The 21410-nt window shown below is 37.3% G+C and overlaps 1 protein-coding gene across 8 annotated transcripts in view; it reads right to left on the reverse strand.

The window, feature by feature from the left end:
- The window catches only part of uso1 (USO1 vesicle transport factor), a 138373-nt gene that overhangs the window by 75171 nt on the left and 41792 nt on the right, over positions 1 to 21410 (reverse strand). For 5 of the 8 annotated variants that reach the window (XM_069925529.1, XM_069925524.1, XM_069925526.1 and 2 more), the window contains 6 exons: positions 19430 to 19444; positions 9351 to 9454; positions 7348 to 7450; positions 6379 to 6434; positions 3709 to 3829; positions 77 to 255 (listed from right to left, as the gene is read on the reverse strand). In XM_069925529.1, the coding sequence (XP_069781630.1) occupies positions 77 to 255; positions 3709 to 3829; positions 6379 to 6434; positions 7348 to 7450; positions 9351 to 9454; positions 19430 to 19444 (578 nt within the window). Of the gene's footprint in view, positions 1 to 76; positions 256 to 3708; positions 3830 to 6378; positions 6435 to 7347; positions 7451 to 9350; positions 9455 to 19312; positions 19403 to 19429; positions 19445 to 21410 lie in introns of those variants that run through there. The other 3 variants (XM_069925525.1, XM_069925528.1, XM_069925530.1) reach the window with 2 other exon arrangements.

A 21410-nucleotide genomic window follows, 5' to 3' on the forward strand; every position in this document is an offset into this window, starting at 1 on the left:
GGTGAACACGAATACTAGAGGATGGTAATTTCTGCTGTATGGAATTGTTCCAATTATCACTTCCAATAAATCATACCTGCAGCATCAAATGAAGATTTGTCACCTTCTGTGCAGACCAACTGGAATTCTCTTCAGCAACTTCAAACCAAGGTTTCATCCGCTGGATGTATGAACTCTCTTTGAAAAAGTTCTGATTTGAACTGTTGTTCTTCATTAAGTTAAGGAGCAGCAAAAGACAATCTTCAACCACAATACCTTAAACCACAATACATGGAAAACGATTAACCTTATCATTAAGTATAAAATGTCCGAGCATTTATACTCTTCACATTTATGGGAATGAGACAATTGAGTTACAGATTTCCTTTTATGTTTGACGCTGAACTTGAATGGGTGCTTGGTGTTACAAAATAAATCACTAAGTTGCTTGCAGCAGCTCTACAATTATCGTTATACAAATATTTTTGGCAAAAACCAAAGATTTTTGATGTGCACCATTTCTACAAGTGATTTTAATTAGCAGAGTTTAATGTTCAAAATGTTCATATCCAACGGAGAGTGGATACCGCTAGCAAGAATAATGCAAAAGTATGCATTTTGGAAATTAATAAAATTACAGGGAGTGTTTTACAAACCCTTGTTAAAATAATGAAAAGATGCAGTAAAAAACTTTTGCAATTTATACAATCCTCATACTTTCCATCTTCATGACGCTTGCTAGGTCATTCCACCTCACGCATTGACTTTGCCCATTCTATAATATGATGCAAATTTCATTCTCATCACAAAAGAAACCCTTTGTGCAAGACCAATCTGGAATTCATGCTTTAGTATTTGAAAACTGCATTGCAAAGTTAATGACTCGGTTAGTCTCCTTTCATTTTTAATGAATCCTTGTTGTCTTTCATAACCTAGATATTACTACAACAACTTACAACTCCACCTCCTTCAAAATATTTGCTGCCTCTAACCTGAAATGACAATGTATCATTTCAACTATTATCTGAATTTTACTGGACCTGTAGCCTTGCATATTTCCACTCTCTACATCCTTTACAGCATCAATCTTTCACAATTGCATCAACAATTCTGTCAAGCAGAAGATGTACATGCCCGAGAACTCAAATCTCCAAATTTAAATTTTCTGCCGTCATTTTTAAAACAAATTTAGACATGGTAACAAGCTCTTTCAGCCTACGAGCCTGTCCTTCCCAATTACACCCAAATGAACTAAAACCCTGTTTGTTTTTTAGTCTTGAATGGACCTGAGACTGGTAAATGTTCATTGGCTTATACTGTCCTTTATAACTATTTTTCTTGATACTTTATGCTGATTGAATACTGTAACACTCTCCCTACAAGGTTGTTATTTGTTATTATTGTACTACGTGCTACAAGTTGGATTGGCATGATAGCATGCCAAATAAATTGCTTATTATGTACTTCAGTACACATGCCAAAACAAATAAATTCCAAGTTCCAATCACTGTGGTGAATGGTAAGAAAAACCTTCACGTAGCCCAAACATATGCAGTCCATGCTTCCTTCAAGTTTATTACCAACTCTTTCTACTCCATAGCAATCTGCCTCATTTTACATTGTCTGAAGCAAGTCACTGAAAATACAATTACCCAACTATTCTGTCACTTCAAAAAGTCACAAGAACTATTCTTTAAAAGCCTGATTCGTCTCAACTCAGTAATAAATTCTAGGTTATGCTCGACTTTTGCTTTGAACAGGAATTAGGAAATCATCACCAATTCCTCATTTACTTGCATTTTCTTTGGTGCAAAAGATCAAATTGCTCTGATGTATCAAACAGACAGTTCCATCATAGGCTCTGACCTCCATCAGACATCCTTAAAGGACTCCCATCAACCCAGTCACAATTTCTTCTCACGACTACCTTTGGACATAAGACACAGAAGTCTGAAAACCAGCACCTCTATATTCAAGAACTGTCTCTTTCCAACAGCTATCAGGCCCTTGTTATATTAATCAGGAACTGCTCTGACACCAGTAAAGGACTGTCTGCACTAGCATAACTGTGAATATCATTTTTTCATATTTATTGTCTCCTTTTATTTCATTTAAATATATTTAAAATAAGAAAGAAAAACAACTACAAAGTACAGGTGCTTGCTCAGCTGCAGCAAGACTAAATGTACATGTACAATGTACAGTGGAACCCCGTTATAACGCGACTCAATTTAACGCAAATCCAGATATAACACTTGGGCGTTGGGCTGCTGCAGGGAGCAGGGACAGTTGTTTTACTAAAAATTAATTTGTTTTAATTTCAACTTTAACTAGAATGATTTATGAAACTCCGATTTAGCGTAACCCCAATTTTTCGCGATTCAATTTTTTGCACCCAAACCATTGTGTTATAATGGGGTTCTACTGTATACAACTAAAATCTCAGAATTGAAAAAGGCTCTTTAGCATTATTTGCCTGAAAAAAAAGGTCTTCACAAACATTTCTACATCTACTTCTGATGTTTTGCAACACCACTGTTCAGATAATTTGTGAAAGATTAGCTAAAGCTCTCACTTAGTGGGCACCATTTTTAAAAAAACTTGTCTGCATGCTTGGTTATTTGCTTGTTTATCAAGTGATCTGACATTAAATGTGTCGTAGCAATTCTATAAAAAATATTGACCAATACACATCAATGGCTCCATTATGGCGGGGGGGGGGGGGGTTGGGGGGGAAGGAGCACAAAATTCTTTGAGTTCTTTGAGTGTATACAAGAGATAACCAATCTTGGACCCACAACAACTCATTAGTCAGTCAAGCACCTACACTTCTTAAGCAGGCCAAGAAGGGCAAGGCAACCAGTCGCTATCTTAACATGTTACAGGAGCATAATAGAGACCGTACTTTCTGGCTGCATCATTCTGTGATACAGTAACTGCAAAGCAACCGATCGGAAATTAATGCAGAGGATCATTAAAACAGCCAAGATCACTGGGGTGTCCCTTTTCTCTTATCGACGACATTCACCATGGGACCGTTTCTTAAAAAGAGCTCAAAGAATGATTAAGGAACCTTAGCATCCATCACACAGTATCTTTGACCTACAACTATCAGGAAGGAGTGACAGAAGAATCAAAATCAGGACTGTCAGGCTGGGCAATAGCTTCTTCCTGGAGGCTGCGTCATTGATGAAGGAGTAAATTATCACAAAATATATATAAATTTATTTTATATTTTATCTTTATGTATACATGCAAGTATTATGTGCTTTGCATTGTGTGTATGTGTACACAGTGGCCCAGATAAATGTTGTTGCATCTAATGATATTTACAGTCAGATTATTATGTCAAAAGACAAAGGAGAAAAAACCCAACACCCAACCCCAACCAACCAATTTTCCCTTGCAACCGCTGCAACCGTGTCTGCCTGTCCCGCATCGGACTTGTCAGCCACAAACGAGCCTGCAGCTGACGTGGACTTTACCCCTCCATAAACCTTCGTCCGAAGCCAAGCCAAAGAAGAATGATGATCTTGAACTTGCAGCTCTAGTTCCAACTGGATGTCAAACTGAACATGAAACTATGAAGATGACATCAATCTTTTTTCTTAAATGTAAAAATCACAGGCCAACTGAGTCCCTATAATATATAACGATGCAACAAAGAAACAAAAAAGGTTTCAAACAAAAACAGTGCTTATTGACTGACTGAGTCTGTTTAAAAAATACCTCCATCGCTCATTCCTTCTTCAGTGATGATATCCAGCAGTCGTTCAAAGGCATTATCAAATGCAACAATCTTCTGAATGGCTGCATTCCCTTTTGTAATTTGTTGCAATAGCAAAAGCCCCTAAAAAGAGAAAGATAAGCATCAACTTGTTGGATTCTTCTATTATCTTCCTCCCAGTTATATCAGCAGCATCAGTTGTGCACAACACAAGTAACAATACTTGCTTTGTGGAGGGGAAAAGGTCAGGTCAGAATGTAGCAATATTGATTGATATAGTTTTTTTACTATTTTTGAACAAATTTGAAACACAATTCAGTAATAATATCTCAAGTCATAGGCTTCTTTTTCCACACAGGGACACTGATTAGTTTGCAAAGAAGAAACAAAAATCAATGGAAATATTTCTGAGCCACATCTGTTAGGCACAAGGGTTAGAGCGACAATAAAAGAGCAAAGAAACAACTCTCCAGGAAGCAATGCGTTTAAAAATGCACGAATTATGAATACGGAACTTTATAAAGTTTGTGCTTCATGCCACTGATTATTCCAAATCACATGTAACCAAAGTAAGGTAGCAACCAGTCTGAAAAGCATGCAATACCTGCCAAGTGGTTAGAAAGCAAACAGTTTGCCAAGTCGAAGAGACATACAAATAGAACTGAACTAACTGATACAAAAATGGACAATTATTTTGAAAATAAAAGCCTGAAATATGATGGTATTGTCAAAATCTACAATTTACTTCAAGTTTAAGAAATATATGGAATTAGTTCAAAGACCCTCAATTTGACTTCCTGTTACTGTGCAACCCAAAGTGTGGCCAAAAATACTATTGTTTCACCATGAGATTCAAAGTCTAATTACAAACTATTTCAGCAATATCTGATAAATACTGTTCCCTCAGGACAGAGATAAACAAGACAACAAAAAAAAAGCAGGATGCAGTCAATCTGTCCCTCAATAAAAAGAAAGGCAATGCTGTAATAGCTATTGTAATGACAGCACTACCTCTAATACCAGGGACCTAGGAGTGCAGGAAGCAGAGACACAGTGCTCCTCCGCAGAGTCAAATTGCCTGGTCCTAAAGCCAACCGCTCCACACAGGCTTTAAACGGCCTGTTAAAGGAGCCGGTTTTTAATTAAAATCATACAAACACAGGGGTCTGTGCCCAAGATAGCAGCACCTGTGCTGGCAGCAGCCTCAAGGAGTCGCAAACTCTGGGGGAGCACCAGACCACAGAAACTTAGAGAAACACCCCCACTGAGAAGAAGCATAGGAGATGACCAGACAGAGAAGGTGACTTTGGCAGTGGACCAGCAAGGGGCTGACCAACTGACAGACCCACAGAGGCTGCAGGCGACTTGTGGTCGAAGGGCCCATGAAGGCTGTGGGCTGCTGGAGACTGATTCATGGGAACTAGGTATTGGAACCAGGATTCAAGAAGTGTGAGAACTGAAGGATTCCAGATGGCATCAAAGGTTTGGATCTAGAGTTCACATTGACAATAGATAGATTGCCAATCTGTGTAGCTGCAAAGATTGAAGGCTTATTTGAAGAGACTCTCTTTTGCTTCTCTTTCTCTTCCTGTAAAGGATGCTGGGCAATATTAATGGTGTCTCTTTGTCTTCCTCATGGCAGACTAAAGGAAATTTTGTGTAATATTACATTTTCTGATTTATCACACCACAATAATAGAATCCCGCCCTCCCACTCACATTTTGTGTTCAGGGCTGATCCATGCCAATAGCAGCTTCCATTCTCTCCCAATTCCCTAAACCCATAACTCTTAACAACTTACAAATAATTATCTATCTCTACCTTCAATATATCTAATAATCTGGCCTCTTTCATCAGGGCAGAGAATTCCAAAGCTTCTCTACCCTGACAGAGAAAAGTAGTTTTGACACACATCAGTTTTCATGACTAATGGAAACATCTCAGCACCTATCCTGTCAACCCTGACTTCATCACTTCACCTTAGTTTATTATAAGTTTGAATAAGGTCACTAATTCATCTAAACTCCCAAGGAACACCAACTCAACAGTCCAGTCTCTCATTATCGGGCAACCAGTAATTAGGTTGATGACTTTCCTTTGGAATGCCACTATAGGTACGAGGACCAGAACTGCATGCAGCATTCCAGATTGGCCTCATCAGCACCCAGTACAACTCCACAATTCACTTCTCCATTCATAAACTCCACCCCCTTCTCAGCCAACTGGTACTAACCAAGATTCCACTGGAATCTATGGGTAGAAACATAACTGACCAAGCTTGCTTTCTGTGTTGTCTCAATCACCCTCCAACATCCCAAATAACATTTAATACAAGTCTATCACCTTCATAGAATTTTTTTTGTTTTTAGACATACAGCACAGTAACAGGCACTTCCAGTCCATGAGCCCGTGCTGCCCCAAATACTTCAATTGACCTACCACCCTCATACGTTTTGAAGGGCGGAACCAAAGCTCCCGGAGGAAACTCTCGCAGACATGGAGAAATACAAACTCCTTACAGACAGCGCCAGATTCGAAGCTGGGTCACTGGCTCTGTAACAGTGTTGTACTAAACACTATTTAAGCGTGCAGGTAGTTATTCTAAAACATATTTCAGTGGGTTGCATTAGTAAAGTTAATTCTTTACCAGCTTTGAGAAGAATACACTTACATCATTGCGAATCACTTCCCTGGTGTCTGCAAGCAAATCCATCATCTTGGACACAGCTGTATGATTAACATTCAATTAAACATTTTAAAATCAGCAAATATCCACAGCAGCAATGTGTTCGAAAGTTCAAACTTCCTGATTATCAAGACTTCCAAATTTCCATATTTGCAGTTTTCAGTCTATAAATTTTCAATCCTATGTGTTTTCATTTTTGCTCATTAACCTTATGTAAGACTCCAAAGGCCTTCTAAAATCCAAATACCCCATATCCCTTGTATTTCTCAGTTATACCAATTCTAATTTGATATGGCCACATTAAGATTATATCATTCTTTACATTGTCTTGTTAAGTCTAATGTTCCTTGAAATTTACAACTGTAATTCCATTACCTCCTCTTCCAGCAGTGAATTCCAAATACCATCCATTCTGTGTCAAAAACCTTCTGCTCAGATCCCCTTTAAAACTCCTTCCTCTAACTTATTCTCTATTGTTTATGGCACTCCTTCCAGAGGGGAACAAAATGATCATGTACCCTATCTCTGCCTCTATATCTTTATAGAGGCAAACTCTCGTTTCCTTTACTCTCTCCACATAGCCCACCAGCAATTTTAAACACACTTGCTTTCTCATATTTCCTGTTCTAATAAATGAGTATTGACTGCCAAGCTTGTCTTTTCTCTCTCTCTCTCTCTCTCTCTCTCTCCCCATAGATACTCCCTGGTTTTCTGAATTTTTTTTTCACTTGCACTTCTTGTCATTGCTTCTAGCCTCCAGCATTATTTTTGCTTTGAATATATCCAAAACTTAATTTCAAATCTGAGAGATCAATTATGAACCTGATATGGATTAGAAAGTTAAAAGCACTTTGCTTTGTCCAAGTTTAACATTAGCTTGGTTTGAAACTTGTTGCACTTTTTATCATTTTTTTTAAATCTTATGCATAATTGAAAAAAAAATCACTTTCTTACCCATTGGACTGGCAAGAATAATCTGTTGAACTTGTGGCCCAGCATTTTTTAAAAGTGCAGTTAGAAGTTTCACAGCAGGCCAGCGCACATGAAAATCAAACTCCTGAAATGAAAGGGTGGGTTTCACGTGACAAAATGCACCAATATCATATTGTCAATGATTAAGTAGATTCAGCAAAGTAAAGTGTCAAGGAACTAAACTGAGCAAGGTGCTCCAGTGGTTTGCTGATCAAATGTCAGAGGCAATCATCATATTGTGATGTTTGGGAGGAACTCCAGGGTTAGGGTGGAGGGAAGTGGAAAGCAAGGGAGGTAAAGGGAAAATAGAACACATTAGAATTTGGAGCAGGAGAAGGTCATCTGGCCTGTCGAGTCTGCTTCACAATTCAAAAGATCACTGCTGAGATATGCCTGTGAACTCAGCTTCACTTATCAGTCTGTTCACACAACCTGGAATTCTTCTATTATTCAAAATAATATCCCAAATGAGACAGCACCTATTTTCTGGGAGAAGCGGTTCCCCTTTATATGGGTCATAAATGTACTCCCTGAATCTTGAGGCTTTGTTCCCCGGTTCTCATCTCACATGCCAGTAAAAACAACCTCTTTGCTTACATCTTATCCATTTCTTACATAATGTCATGACTCTAAGATTGCCCCTCATCCTTTGAAACTCCAGTGAGTATTGTCTCAGGCCTCATTAGCTAACCCCATCATCTCAAGAATCAACCTGGTGCACCTCCCTACACTACCCTTAAAGCCAGCATTTATTCCTTCTCAAGTCAGGAACCCAGAACTACAGCCCCCTGTTCAGTTGTAGCACAACCTCCTAGAAGATAGCAGGCAATGAATTGGTGAGGGAAAAATCAAATATGCACTTTAAGGTTAACAGCAAGAATAACTTAATTTTCTTTTATATTTTTCAACCTTACTTTCTGCCTCCAATCATCAAGTCAATTTCCAACCAGCTTGCCAAAATACCTGTGATCTCAAGTCCCCTAACTTTTCTGGGCCAGCCTACCATACAGGGCTTTGTCAAAAGCCTTGGCTTCCATATTTGTCCTCCTTTTTCTCTTGACCTCTCCTACAGCTTTCAACTACTGTATATTTCAGCGCATCAGTCAAGTTATGAAACCCTGAAAAAATACTCAAAAAAAAGGGAGGGGGTCGACTTGTATGCCAGAGATAATTTTGAGACCTTAAATTCACTGAAAAAAAACCAAATTGGCGTCAATTTGGCTTACAAGTCGATGCTGAAAGTACCTCCCCACCACTGGGCGCCGCAATAACCACTCCTATCTGGGTCCCGGAGTTCACTGTTGCCATTCCTGTCTGGTAGCCTGAGGTTTCTGCTCCGGCCTGAAGCACAATGTCACCACACCAGCTCCGTGCTGTTGCTGTCTGATAGGCTGAAATTTATTTATTTTTTTTACTTACTTGCTTTGTTATTTGCAATTGGGGTGTTTTTAAAAAACTGAGTTGTTTCTGGGAGCCCTGGACAGCCTGAAAAATGGGGGTCGACTTCTACGCCAGATATACCAGAGAACCCTTAAAATTAGGCTGACAAATGAGGGTCGACGTACTCCAAAATACATGGTACATGCTTTATTTTCCAAACATGCTTTCACCCAAACTGCTGGAACAATCGATAGGGTTCCTCTTGCTCTCATCTTCCACCCCATCAGTCTCCATATTTAATGGATCATCCAGACTATTTTCTTTTATTTCTTATTTTAAGGTCAGCCAATGATCACATACATCACATTCAGCAGGATTACACTCTCATTGTTCTCTTCTCTGCTACACCATAAAAATATGAAGCTTATAATTTGATATATTTACACAAATAGAGCAGTTCATTAAAATATCTTACACCAGCAGTACCAACTTCATGAAGGGAAAATGTTGATCTTACTTATTTCAGCAAGACAATATTGCAAACTTATGAAATTTTTAGCTTCATTTAGTTTTATAACTGCACATGAAGGGAGCCAAAAACTCACCTCCAAAAATGTGAACAGCAATGTTAGATTTTCCTGGTGCTTGATAAAAACCTCTGTGAACTGTATTGGAAGATCATCAGAACTGGACTTCTGAATATTCTCCTCTAAAAAAAAAGCAAATAAGGACATGGGAAGAGAGCAAAATTAAAACCAAGTGCACAAATCTACTTTCCTATTCATAAACAGGATAATAGCAAGACCAATGTCAGGTTGCTATCCCTGAGAAAGTTGTGAAAATCAACATCTTATGAAGATGCTCCTATAACGCTGTTAGGTTAATCTAAATTTTAACAAACAATGAAGCAACAAAAATATAATTCCAAGATAGGGGGCATGCACCTTGTAGCGTAATTCGCAAGCTGGAATTCATATGCACAACCACTGGAATACTGAGACAAAACTGTTAAGCAGATAATAATGTTCAATACTTATAACGCTGTTGCTTTTGCAAGTCAACTGACATGGTGAATACATGGGACAATGATTTTGAAACTGAAATAGTGAGAGCTCCATGACAGCATGTTCCTGTGAGTAAAGGGAAAAGCTGACAGGAGCAAGTAGCTCTGGATGACGAGACATTGAGGCTCTAGTCAAGAAATAGAAGGCAGGTACAGGCAGGTGAAATCAAGTGAATCTCTGATAGAAAAACCGAGAGGGCAAAAAAAAAGGGTAGGAAATAGGATTCTTTCTTATTTTATCTGCAAAAGTTAAGAGCTTCCACAAGTATATCAAGAGGAAAGGGGTGGCATTGGAGAAAATAAGTCCTTTCAGGATCAATGTAGTTATTTGTAATGAGGAGTCACAGGACATGTGCAAAGTCTAAAATGAACATTTCTCGTCTGTATTTACTGTAGAGAAAGACATAGATGCTAAGGAACTCAGGGAAGAGTCCAGATGGAAGACGAGGACATGAATGTCTCAAAATGCAGAAAGACTAACTATCTGAGCCAGACCAAGTGTATCCCAGAACTAGGGAACTAATTTTGGGTATCCTGGCAGCAACATTTGTATCATCATGAGCCACAAGCATGAAGACTGGAAGATTCAGTTCCTTTATTTAAGAAATGTACGGCAGCCAGGGAGCTTAATGTCAACTCTGGGTAGTTATAGGAGAAGATTCTGAGACTAGATTCACATGCATTTAGAAAGGCATGGACTAATTTAGGATACTCAACACGTGGAAAATCATATTTTAGTTTAAATATACAGCACAGTAACAGGCCCTTTCAGCCCATGAGCCCGTGCCACCCAATTGACTTTCGCTCCTGGTACTTTTTGAATGGTGGTAGGAAACCCACGCAGACACAGAGAGAACTCAGAAACTACATTGCACTAATCACTACACTAACTGTATTGCTCATTTGTCTCACAAATTTGAAGAGTTTTTCTTTAAATGAGGTCACCAAGAGAACTGATGAGGGTAGAGCAGGGGGCATTGGCTATATGGTCTTTAAACACAAGAAAGAGGAACAGGGGTTAACCATTTGGTCCAATTTGGTTCCACTATTCAATCAGCTCCACCTACCTTCCTTTTCCCTATAATCTTTAAATGCATTACCATGCAAAAAAACTGTCTTAAGTATACAATTCCACAGATTCACAATTTTCTTGAAAAAAGTTCCTCATCTCCACCCTAAGTTCACTCACCTAACACTTGAGCCTACAATCCCAGACAACATAATCTCTCCTTATAGTTTAATCCACTCAATTTTGTGAATCTTCTTTGCTCTGCCTGTAAATTCTTTCTCAAGTCAGGAGAGAGCTGCATGGAATTCTCCAGCTACAGCCTCACCAGTAATTTGTACAGTTGCAGCAGAACCTCCATGCTCTTAAATTCAATGCATCAAGCAAAGAAGGACAACATTCCATTTCCCTTTTTGATTACCCACTGCACCTGCAAACCAACCTTTTGCTACACAAGAACTCCCGAGTCCCACTGTGCAACAACATGCTGGAATCTTTCACTATTTAAATCATCTGATCTATTTCCCCCCCCCCCACTAAAGTGGATAACCTCAAATTTACCAACAATATACACCATCTTCACAACCTGGCCCTCTCATTTCACCTCCTTGTACAATAAAAGTCCAAAAATCCAGATGCCAGAAATCCAGAATCCAGACATCTCAGACTTTTTAAATTTAGCGGGCTTTTGTGTGAGTGAAAGTATGTGTAAGCACCACAGATGCACAGAAGTCGCAGAAATTCATAAATAATTTATTTTTGTACTTTGTATTTTATATATGAGAAAATGTTTTGTTAATAAACTATCAAAATTTACCTGTTCATCTCTTTATTCTCCTTAAATTTTAAAAGGACTGCCCAAGAATCTGAAAATCCAGATTTTATCCAGCAGTCTGGAATTTAGGGCTTTTATTATATCTCTCTGAAGAGTCTCCACATCCTTCCACCACTCAATTCAGTGTCATCCACTTTCAGACTCTAACCATCAAAGTACATGACCTTACACTTCCCTCTGCTGTATTCCATCTACCACTTCTTTGCCCGTTCTCCCTACCTGTCCAAATCCCTCTGCACACTCCCTACTTCCTCAACACTGACCAGAGTTCACCTATCTTTGTATCATCCACAACCTTTCCACAATTCCATCAATAGATTATTGAACCTTAAAATTTCCCCAAAAAGTGCTGCATACAAGCTTTGGAAACCACTGTTTGGAGAACCAAAGATCAGTTACAGTTATGAAAACCTCCTCAAACGACTGCAGAATTCTTTCCTGTATGTTAAGAAAATAGACATGTCCAAAGCTGAACTTTGCCATCCTGCTACCTCAGATTCTGTTAAACCCTATGATCAGGGGCAAGAGTCAATTTTGATGCATCTTGGTTTCAAAAATCAAGATAATGATTTGACACAAGTTTTTTGAGCCTTTCCCACTGCAGTAAAGGTTTGTTTAACTTGACATAAACAGTACAGCAAGAACAGAAATTGAAAGCAACTTTTTTCCTTCTCCAATTTATATTGGAATTGGTTGAAGAATAACATTGGATCCAAAATTGGCTCAAGTGGCAGGAAGCAAAATGTTTAGTGGGTGTTTTTGTGACTGGAAGGCTACTGGCAGTAGATGATTTAGTATTCTTGGAGGTGTGATAAAGAGGGTTTCAAATGATACGAAAATCAGATGTGTGATTGTCAGCAAGGTCAAAATCTACACAGGAAGATGTGAATCATCTGATGACGTGGGCAGAAAATGACAAATACAAAATGTACAAAGTGTACATAGTGCATTTGGAGAGGTCATTGAGTAAGGTGGAGAAGAGGGACCCTTGAAGGACAACAAGATAGGTAATTAAAATGGCTAGAAAAGCAGAGAGCATGCTTTCTGTATTATCCACCAGTTTAGAGTTACTGCACCACAGCTCTAGCAACTTAGGCTCAATTTGTGGATTTTGCACATGCTTTTTGAAACTGCACAAATTTCTTCCCACATTCAAGAGTTTTAAAAGTGTGAGGGTCTGTGGGAATGTCCAAACGTGTGAGGGTCAATTGGTAATTGTAAATTACTTCTCGTACGCAGATGCGAGGTACAATCTGCAAGGCGTTGGCTTTAGATGTTCAAGAAAGTTTTCTAAACCAATATATGGAGGTACTAATGAGACAGGATGCAATACTGGATCTCCTATTAGGGGATGAGGCAGGACAGATGACAGAGGTATGTGTAGAGGAACATTTTGGGTCCAATGATCATAATGCCATTAATTTCATTAATTATGGAGAAGGATAGGTCTTTGCCTCGGTTTAAGATTCTAAATTGGAGTAAGGCTAAATTTAAGGAAATGAGAAAAGATCGATAATGCAGAGATTGCGATAAGTTGTTTTCTGGCAAGGACGTGTGAGGTAAATGGAGGTAAGGTGAAATTTTGAGAGTGCAGAGTTTGTATGTTCCTGTCAGGATTAAAGGCAGGTTAGCAAGCATAGAGAACTTTGGCTTTTGAGGGATATTGGGGATCTGGTATGGAAAAAGAGAGAGGTGTATAGCAGGTATAGGCAACATGGAGAGGAGTATCTATGAAAGATGGCGCTAAAGGGAGGGATTCTTCTTCCTTGAAGGATTCCTCAAGCTTTCGTGGTTTCCTGTTTACGTCACCGTCAGGGCAGAGACATTCTGTGTTTTTTAAAGGGGAAAGATATTATTTAAACAATCAAAAAGGTTTTATTGTTAAACAATATTTGTTTAAAAATCAATATGGATCGAATGTTAAAATTTATTAATCTTCATGTTAATGGGATAAACAGGCTGGTGTAAAGGAAGCGGGTCTTCGCACACCAAAAAAAAAGACAGATATAATCTTTCTACAAGAAACACACCTTATCAAATTGGAACATGCTAAATTAAAGGATGGGTGAGACAAGTAATATTGTCTTCATTTGACTCAAAAGCAAGAGGAGTAATGATTTTAATTAATAAAAATATACCAACAATAATAGAAGAAACATTGCCCAAGCTAGAAGATTTGTAATGGCACATGGTAAAATTTATGCAGAATAATGGACTTCTATGAATATTTATGCCCCAAATTATGATGATGAAGCCTTTCTGAATGTTATCTTTTTGAAAACAGCAGAGGGAAGACAAAATATACTGGATGGAGATTTCAATTTCTGTCTAGATCCAATATTGGATAAGTCAGCCAGAACAGTAACAATGGCAAAAGCTGCAAAAACAACACTATCATTTATGAAGGATTTAAATATGATTGATATACGGAAGCAACTTAACCCTGTAAAAAGAGACTATTCGTTCTCCTCAAGGGTACATGACTCACAAATAAGAATTGATTTGTTTTTAATGTCTGCCCAGTTGAAAAGTAAATTGGTAAAAACAATATTTGGCAAGACTAATGAGATCATTTGCTATTAACTTTATTACAATAATGAAAAAACAAGAAAGTGTGCATAGATGGTGTCTCAATGATACAACTGTTGACTACATAAAGATATAGACAGAATTATTTTGTGAAACTAATCTTTCTTCTACTGATGAGATATTTTTATTATGGGATGCACTTAAAGCTGATCTAAGAGGACAAATTATTTCATACAAAAAATTGAGAGAATATGCTACAGAGTTGGATGGTTTAGAGAAAGAACAAAATTGGTAAAAGAATATCAGAGAACAGGGTTACAGGAAAAATATAGATTATTAGAGAAGAAAAAACTAAAATATAATACATTACAAATGTATAGAATGGAAAAAACTAAATTAACAACCAAAAAAAATTATGAGTTAGGAGAACAGGTGCATAAAGTTTTATCTTGGCAGGTAAAATCAGAGGAGTCATCTTGAATGAAAAATGCAATAAACACAGAGGCCAATATTATAACATATAATTTTAAAAATAATATTTTAGATAAATATTATATGAAACTATATAAATCAGAACTATTAGGACCTGAAAATGAGATGGAAGCTTTTTTAACAAATGTTCCACTTCCAAAATTAAGAGAAAATGAGTTGATTTTGATGCCCTTTCACAAGAGAAAAAATTGAGAAAGCTTTGGGTACTTTACAAGCGAACAAATCTCTGGGGGAAGATTGGTTTCCTCCCGAGTTCTCTAGAGACAATTTAAAGATTTATTGATGCCTCTTATGATAAACATATTGGACTGGGCGGTGGAGACCCAGACCCTCCCAGAATCTTTCTCAACTGCTATAATTACAGTGCAACCAAAGAAATGTAGAGACCCATTAAAAACTTCTTCATAACACTTCTGAATGCTGATTATAAAACTCAGCATTAGCAAAGGCACCAGCTAATAGATTTGGACAATATCTATCAAAATTAATACATACAGACCAGGTGGGATTTGTTAAAGGAAGACACTCTTCAAATAGTCTGGGTAGACTATTTAATATTATACATAAGGCAAAAATCAAGGTTGAATCCAGGTATAACTATCTCCCTAGATGCAGAAAAAGCATTTAACCAATTAGAATGGTCTTTCCTATTAAAATATGGGGAAAATTTTGTATAGGCAAAAAATTTATAAATGTTTTAAGAACTCTTTATCATAAACCACAAGCCAAAATGATCAATGATCAGATGTCAGCGGTTTTTCCCTTGAGTAGATCAAATAGACAGGGGTGTCCTCTGTCCCCAGCGCTTTTTATCCAAGCTATCAAGCCACTGGCAGAGATTATAAGGAGAGATCCAGATATTAAGGGTTTCAAAGTTGAACAGGAAGCACAGGCGACCCAGAACTATATCTATTAGGCAATTTCATGGAAATAAGCAGCAAATTGACCAAATATCAAATCTCATTTATAAAAATAGCAGTGGCAGTAGTGGAAAAAATGTATCACGATCATTTGGAAGTCCGACTCCCCTCTACTTATAGCATGATGGACTACGGAAATGAACAGCTGGATATACCTATGATTAAAAAAAAAATCACATACAACTTAAAGAATAAATATGAAACTTTTGGAAAGGTCTAACAGCCATACCTGGACCACATAGGGGCCCAGATACAGTAATAAAAGGAACAAGGGTATAAAAGTAAATATTATATAAAAACATAGATTCACAACTGTACTCTATATACTGACGGTGAACAAATCTGTATGTATGGGAGGGAGGAACTGTCTTGTTTTTGTTGCATTTGTGAGATAAAGTTTAATATACTGTATATTTAAAATGTCACTATGTATAAGTTTAGAAAAAAAACAAATAAAATATTCAAAAAAAGGTGGACAGGAAGAACATAAAATTAGCTTATTTGCTGATAATGTGCTATTATATATGTCTGACCCAGCTGAATCCTTGAAAAAATTACTAACAATATTAGAAAAATATGGAAGAGTATCAGGTTATAAAATAAATATGGACAAGATTGAGATAATGCCATTGAAGAATTTTGATTATGAAAGGTATCAAAAAGATAGTAGATTTAAATGGAAGACATACAATTAAATATTTCAGAATAATGACAGATAATTTACAGGTATAAATTTAATTCCACTCCTCTTAAAAAAAGAGAAAGATTTACATAATTGGAAAAACCAGCCAATTACTTTTGTGGGAAGAGTAAATTATATTAAAATGAAAGTGATGCCAAGATTGCAGTATCTTTTTCAATTGTTGCCTATTGCACTACCTAAAAATTAATTTAAATTATTAAATAATTACATAAGGCAATTCCTATCAAATAACAAAGTGCTGAGAATTTCATTGGATAAGCTAACATGGGATTATAAACTGAGAGGATTAAGGCTTCCAAACTTTAAGTATTATTTATCGGCACAAGCAAGATTTTTATCATTCTTCTTTGAAGAAGACAGTCCCCTCCCCTTCGATCTGAATGGGATTATATTCAATAAAAGAGAAGACAGCAAAGGGCTTTATTTACAAGTGCAATGTCAAGTTAATAACAACAAATAGGGATAACCCTATCTTAATACGTGATTAGAATATGGCAAGAAATAAATGTGTAATGGGAAAAAAAAGCAGGTACATCTTTAAGAGGACCATTACGTAAAAATGTGTTGCTGTCGATGAATCTGGGTAACAAAATATTGAATTCATGGAATAAGATATATTGATGACTTATGTGGAGCATGTCTTTTGAATAATTCAGAAATAAACAGAGTAGCTAATGGGACTTTCTTTTATTTTCCTCAGCTAAGATCATTCCAAAGAGAAAGATGGGGGCCAAATTTGACCCCACTTGAAATGAGTGAAATGGAACAAATGATTTTGCTGGGGAACACATCTAAATTCAATACTAAGATGTATTATGCTCTCAGAATGAAAATGCAAAACCAGGTTGGCAGAAATAAAAAAAGATGGGAGTTGGATCTAGGTGTTGCAATAATGGAAAGATGTTAGTCTGATTGGTATTTGAATAGCATGTCATCAATTATAAATGCAAGATACACATTAGTGAAATATTTCCTACATGAATTATACCTCACAGCACAAAAGTTGCATAAATCAAAATCTGAAATATCAGAAATGTGTTTTAGATGTGGGACAGAAATAGGAATGTTTTTACATGCTACGTGATCGTGTGTGAGACCTTTCAGGCAGGATATTATTGAAATATTAACAAGAATTACAGAGGTGGCCTTCACGGACGACCTGGAGCTTTACCCTTTAGGCAACTTCATTGAAATAACCAATAAACTAAGTCAATTCCAAATTTAATTTGTTAAAATATCCTTAGCAGTGGCTAAGAAATGTATTGCAATTACTTGGAAATCTGACTCCCCTCTACATATAGCAAGATGGACTGCTGAGATGAATAGTTAGACCTATGGAAAAAAATTACAACTGAAAGAACAAATATGGCATATTTATTAAGATATGGCAGACATGTTTGGATCATATAGGGGCCCAATCATAATTATAACTACAATAATAAAAAGGACAATAATAGATGCTGCTATAGTATAAATGCAAGTGACTTCCCCATTAGCAATTTTTTTTATGGACAATATAAATGTGAGCTCTGGCAGTGTGCGGATTTATATTGTGAAAAGGGAGGGGACCCTTTTACATTCATTCATACATACACACATGCATATACACACATACACACGCATACACACACACACATATACACACACATATATATCTCTTTTCTTTCTTTGGCTTGGCTTTGCGGACGAAGATTTATGGAGGGGTAATGTCCACGTCAGCTGCAGGCTCGTTTGTGGCTGACAAGTCTGATGCAGGACAGGCAGACACGGCTGCAGCAGTTGCAAGGGAAAATTGGTTGGTTGGGGTTGGGTGTTGGGTTTTGCCTCCTTTGTCTTTTGTCAGTGATGTGGGCTCTGTGGGCTTCTTCAAAGGAGGTTGCTGCCTGCCGAACTGTGAGGCGCCAAGATGCATGGTTTGAGGCGATATCAGCCCACTGGTGGTGGTCAATGTGGCAGGCACCAAGAGATTTCTTTAGGCAGTCCTTGTACCTCTTCTTTGGTGCACCTCTGTCTCGGTGGCCAGTGGAGAGCTCGCCATATAACATGATCTTGGGAAGGCGATGGTCCTCCATTCTGGAGACGTGACCTACCCAGCGCAGTTGGATCTTCAGCAGCGTGGATTCGATGCTGTCGGCCTCTGCCATCTCGAGTACTTTGATGTTGGAGATGAAGTTGCTACAATGAATGTTGAGGATGGAGCGGAGACAACGCTGGTGGAAGCGTTCTAGGAGCCGTAGGTGATGCCGGTCGAGGACCCATGATTCGGAGCCGAACAGGAGTGTGGGTATGACAACGGCTCTATATACGCTTATCTTTGTGAGGTTTTTCAGTTGGTTGTTTTTCCAGACTCTTTTGTGTAGTCTTCCAAAGGCGCTATTTGCCTTGGCGAGTCTGTTGTCTATCTCGTTGTCGATCCTTGCATCGATGAAATTACACATTTATTTCTTGCCATATTCTAATCACGTATTATCAGGAATACATATACACATATATACATATAAACACACATATATAAACACACATATCTATACATATATATACACACACACACACACACACACACACACACACACACTATATATACACCAAATAAATACACACACACTTTGATATTGGAGAGTTTACTATATATATTTATGGAAAAAAATATTGAAACAAAAAGTTTAAAATCCCTCTTTGCAAGTATTCTATTGTTGATCATTTTTGGGTTGTAATTACTCAAACCTAAAATAAAATGTTATACTCAACTTCTCTACAAAACATTCATTGAACACCTTGGGATCAAATTCAAAAATAAGCCACTTAAAAGCTGGTAATCGCCACACAATTAAATAAAGGCTAAATTCTCAACAGACCCTGGCTCAATGTAGTTTCTAGAAATGACAAATTTGTTACTTGATCAGCCTTTCAAAAGTCAGGTATGTTTAAAAAGAGTTGTCCTTGTGGCACATGCTAATTTAAAGCAATATCTTCATAATGGTAATTAACTGTTTCTTGGTGTAAAACGATACATTCTCACCTTTTAAAAAGAAAAAATGCATCTAGTTGATAAGTATTCAAGGTGGTTCAATATGAACAATTCTCCATTTGAAAACTTATTTGAAGCAGAGCCATGTAATAGTAATTAAAATGTTACCTTCAGATCCATCTGCTGAATTTTACATGAAAGAGAAGAAAAACATTAACTGATACAAAATGGATCATAAATGTGAAACAGATTATGCAACAGACATGCTAAATCAATAGACTCAAAGCATTTATCAAACCACAACAAACAATTATAAACAAATGACATCTTGGAGAAAATTCTTTGTTTGCAACTTGCAGTCTGTTTCCTGATTTCCTTACCACTTAGCCCATTAAGTTTCTACAAACTTACAGAGCAATCCAATTTCCCCCAATTTTTCCTGTAACCTATTCCAATGAACTCCCATATTTTTAAATCCACAAAAACAGCAATTTATTGTGCCCAATTAATCTTCCAACTTGCAAATGCTTGTGTTAAATAAAAACACCTAAGGAAATCCCTAGACTTGTAGGGTGAATGTGCAAATTTCAGTCAGTAAGAGTGGTCACAATTGAAGCCTTGTTGTTGGAAGTGTGAGATGTAGCTTTACAGCTGTCTCACTATTAAATATATTTAACCACATTAACTCAAAATGAAGTGGATAATGAGATGGTATTATTGCTTTCTCTCACTGCACCACCATTGTTCTTAAACTGCTGTTACATTTAATCGAGAATATTCAGGAAAATGCAACTGAAACAGAATGACAAGAACAAACGTCTTGGTCAAGGTTCCAAATCAGCAAACATTTAGAACAAAGCATGAAAATTTAAAAGTAAATAGTCAAAAGGTTAGATAATTGGCTTATTGAAAAGAATGTGATGTAGCAATAAACAAGCTAGAAAGAGGACACAAGACATGTCCCAAGAAATTTCATCTTTGTACATACAAGTATACTGACACCCTGTAATATTTGGCAACTCTTATTCTGCTGCCAAGAGAAAGTCATGTTTAATGTATCTATATATTAAGAGGCCTACGCATTTGCTGATACCATTTCCTTACTTCCAGTTCCACATTTTCACGTAAAACACAAAGGTGTGCAGATACCATGGTTGAAGTGAAAACACAAAGCTGGAGAAACTCAGCAGGTCAAACCATGTACTTTAGATTTCAAAGATGAAGATATCAAGCCCAAAATGTTGGTTGTGTGTCTTTATCTTTGTTTTCACATTTTCATGTCATGTTTTTAAAGTCAACATGCATAAATTCTAAGGGATACAGATTCATAGCTCCTTGAAAGCGGCAACGCTGATTATAAAGGGCAATGAAGAATGTGTTTGGCACACTTCCAATCATCAGGCAGAGTGTTGAGCACAAAATCTGAAACGTCCTGTCACAGCTGTAGAAAATATTGGTGAAAACACACAGAGAATAGTGTGTACTTCCACCAGCTTTACCAAAGATGTCATTAAGCTAGAAAGGGTTTAGAAATGGTTCAAGTAGGTGATACCAGATTTGGAGAGCTTAAGTTGTAAGGAGAGGCTGGATTGGCTGAGACTTTTTGCCCTGCAGCATGGGACATTGAAGGGACATTGATAAGATGTACAAAATCAGGAGGGACACAGATATTATCTCTTTTCCAGGATGGGGAAATCTAAAACTTTAGAGCAAAGATTTAAATAACACCATAGGGGCAAGATCTTTCTCCCAACAAAGAGGGTAGTGGGTATGTAGAAAGAGCTGCCAGAGAACATGGTAGAGGCAAACAATCAAGATATTAGATGGATATGGGCCAAAACATGTAAATGTGACTTACTAAGTTAACTTGTTCAGCATGGACAAGTTGGGTCAAAGGGCCTGTTTCCATCCTGTAGAACTCTATGAATGCAACTTTAAAATTTGATATTTTTGTTTAGTTTTTATTCGATCATTGAGTTTTCCAATTTGCAAGAAGCAGAATGAATCTTGCTGCTATGAATCATATTCACAGGCTGGATGTACAGTTCTGATTCAATGTGCCTTACACCCAAATTTAACATATTTGGTTCTAATCATAGAAATTCCAGCTCATGAACAAGACTATTCTGTATTTTTGTTTTAAAACCCC

The sequence above is a fragment of the Narcine bancroftii genome, chromosome 3 (genome assembly GCF_036971445.1).
Source record: "Narcine bancroftii isolate sNarBan1 chromosome 3, sNarBan1.hap1, whole genome shotgun sequence".
NCBI lineage: Eukaryota > Metazoa > Chordata > Chondrichthyes > Torpediniformes > Narcinidae > Narcine > Narcine bancroftii.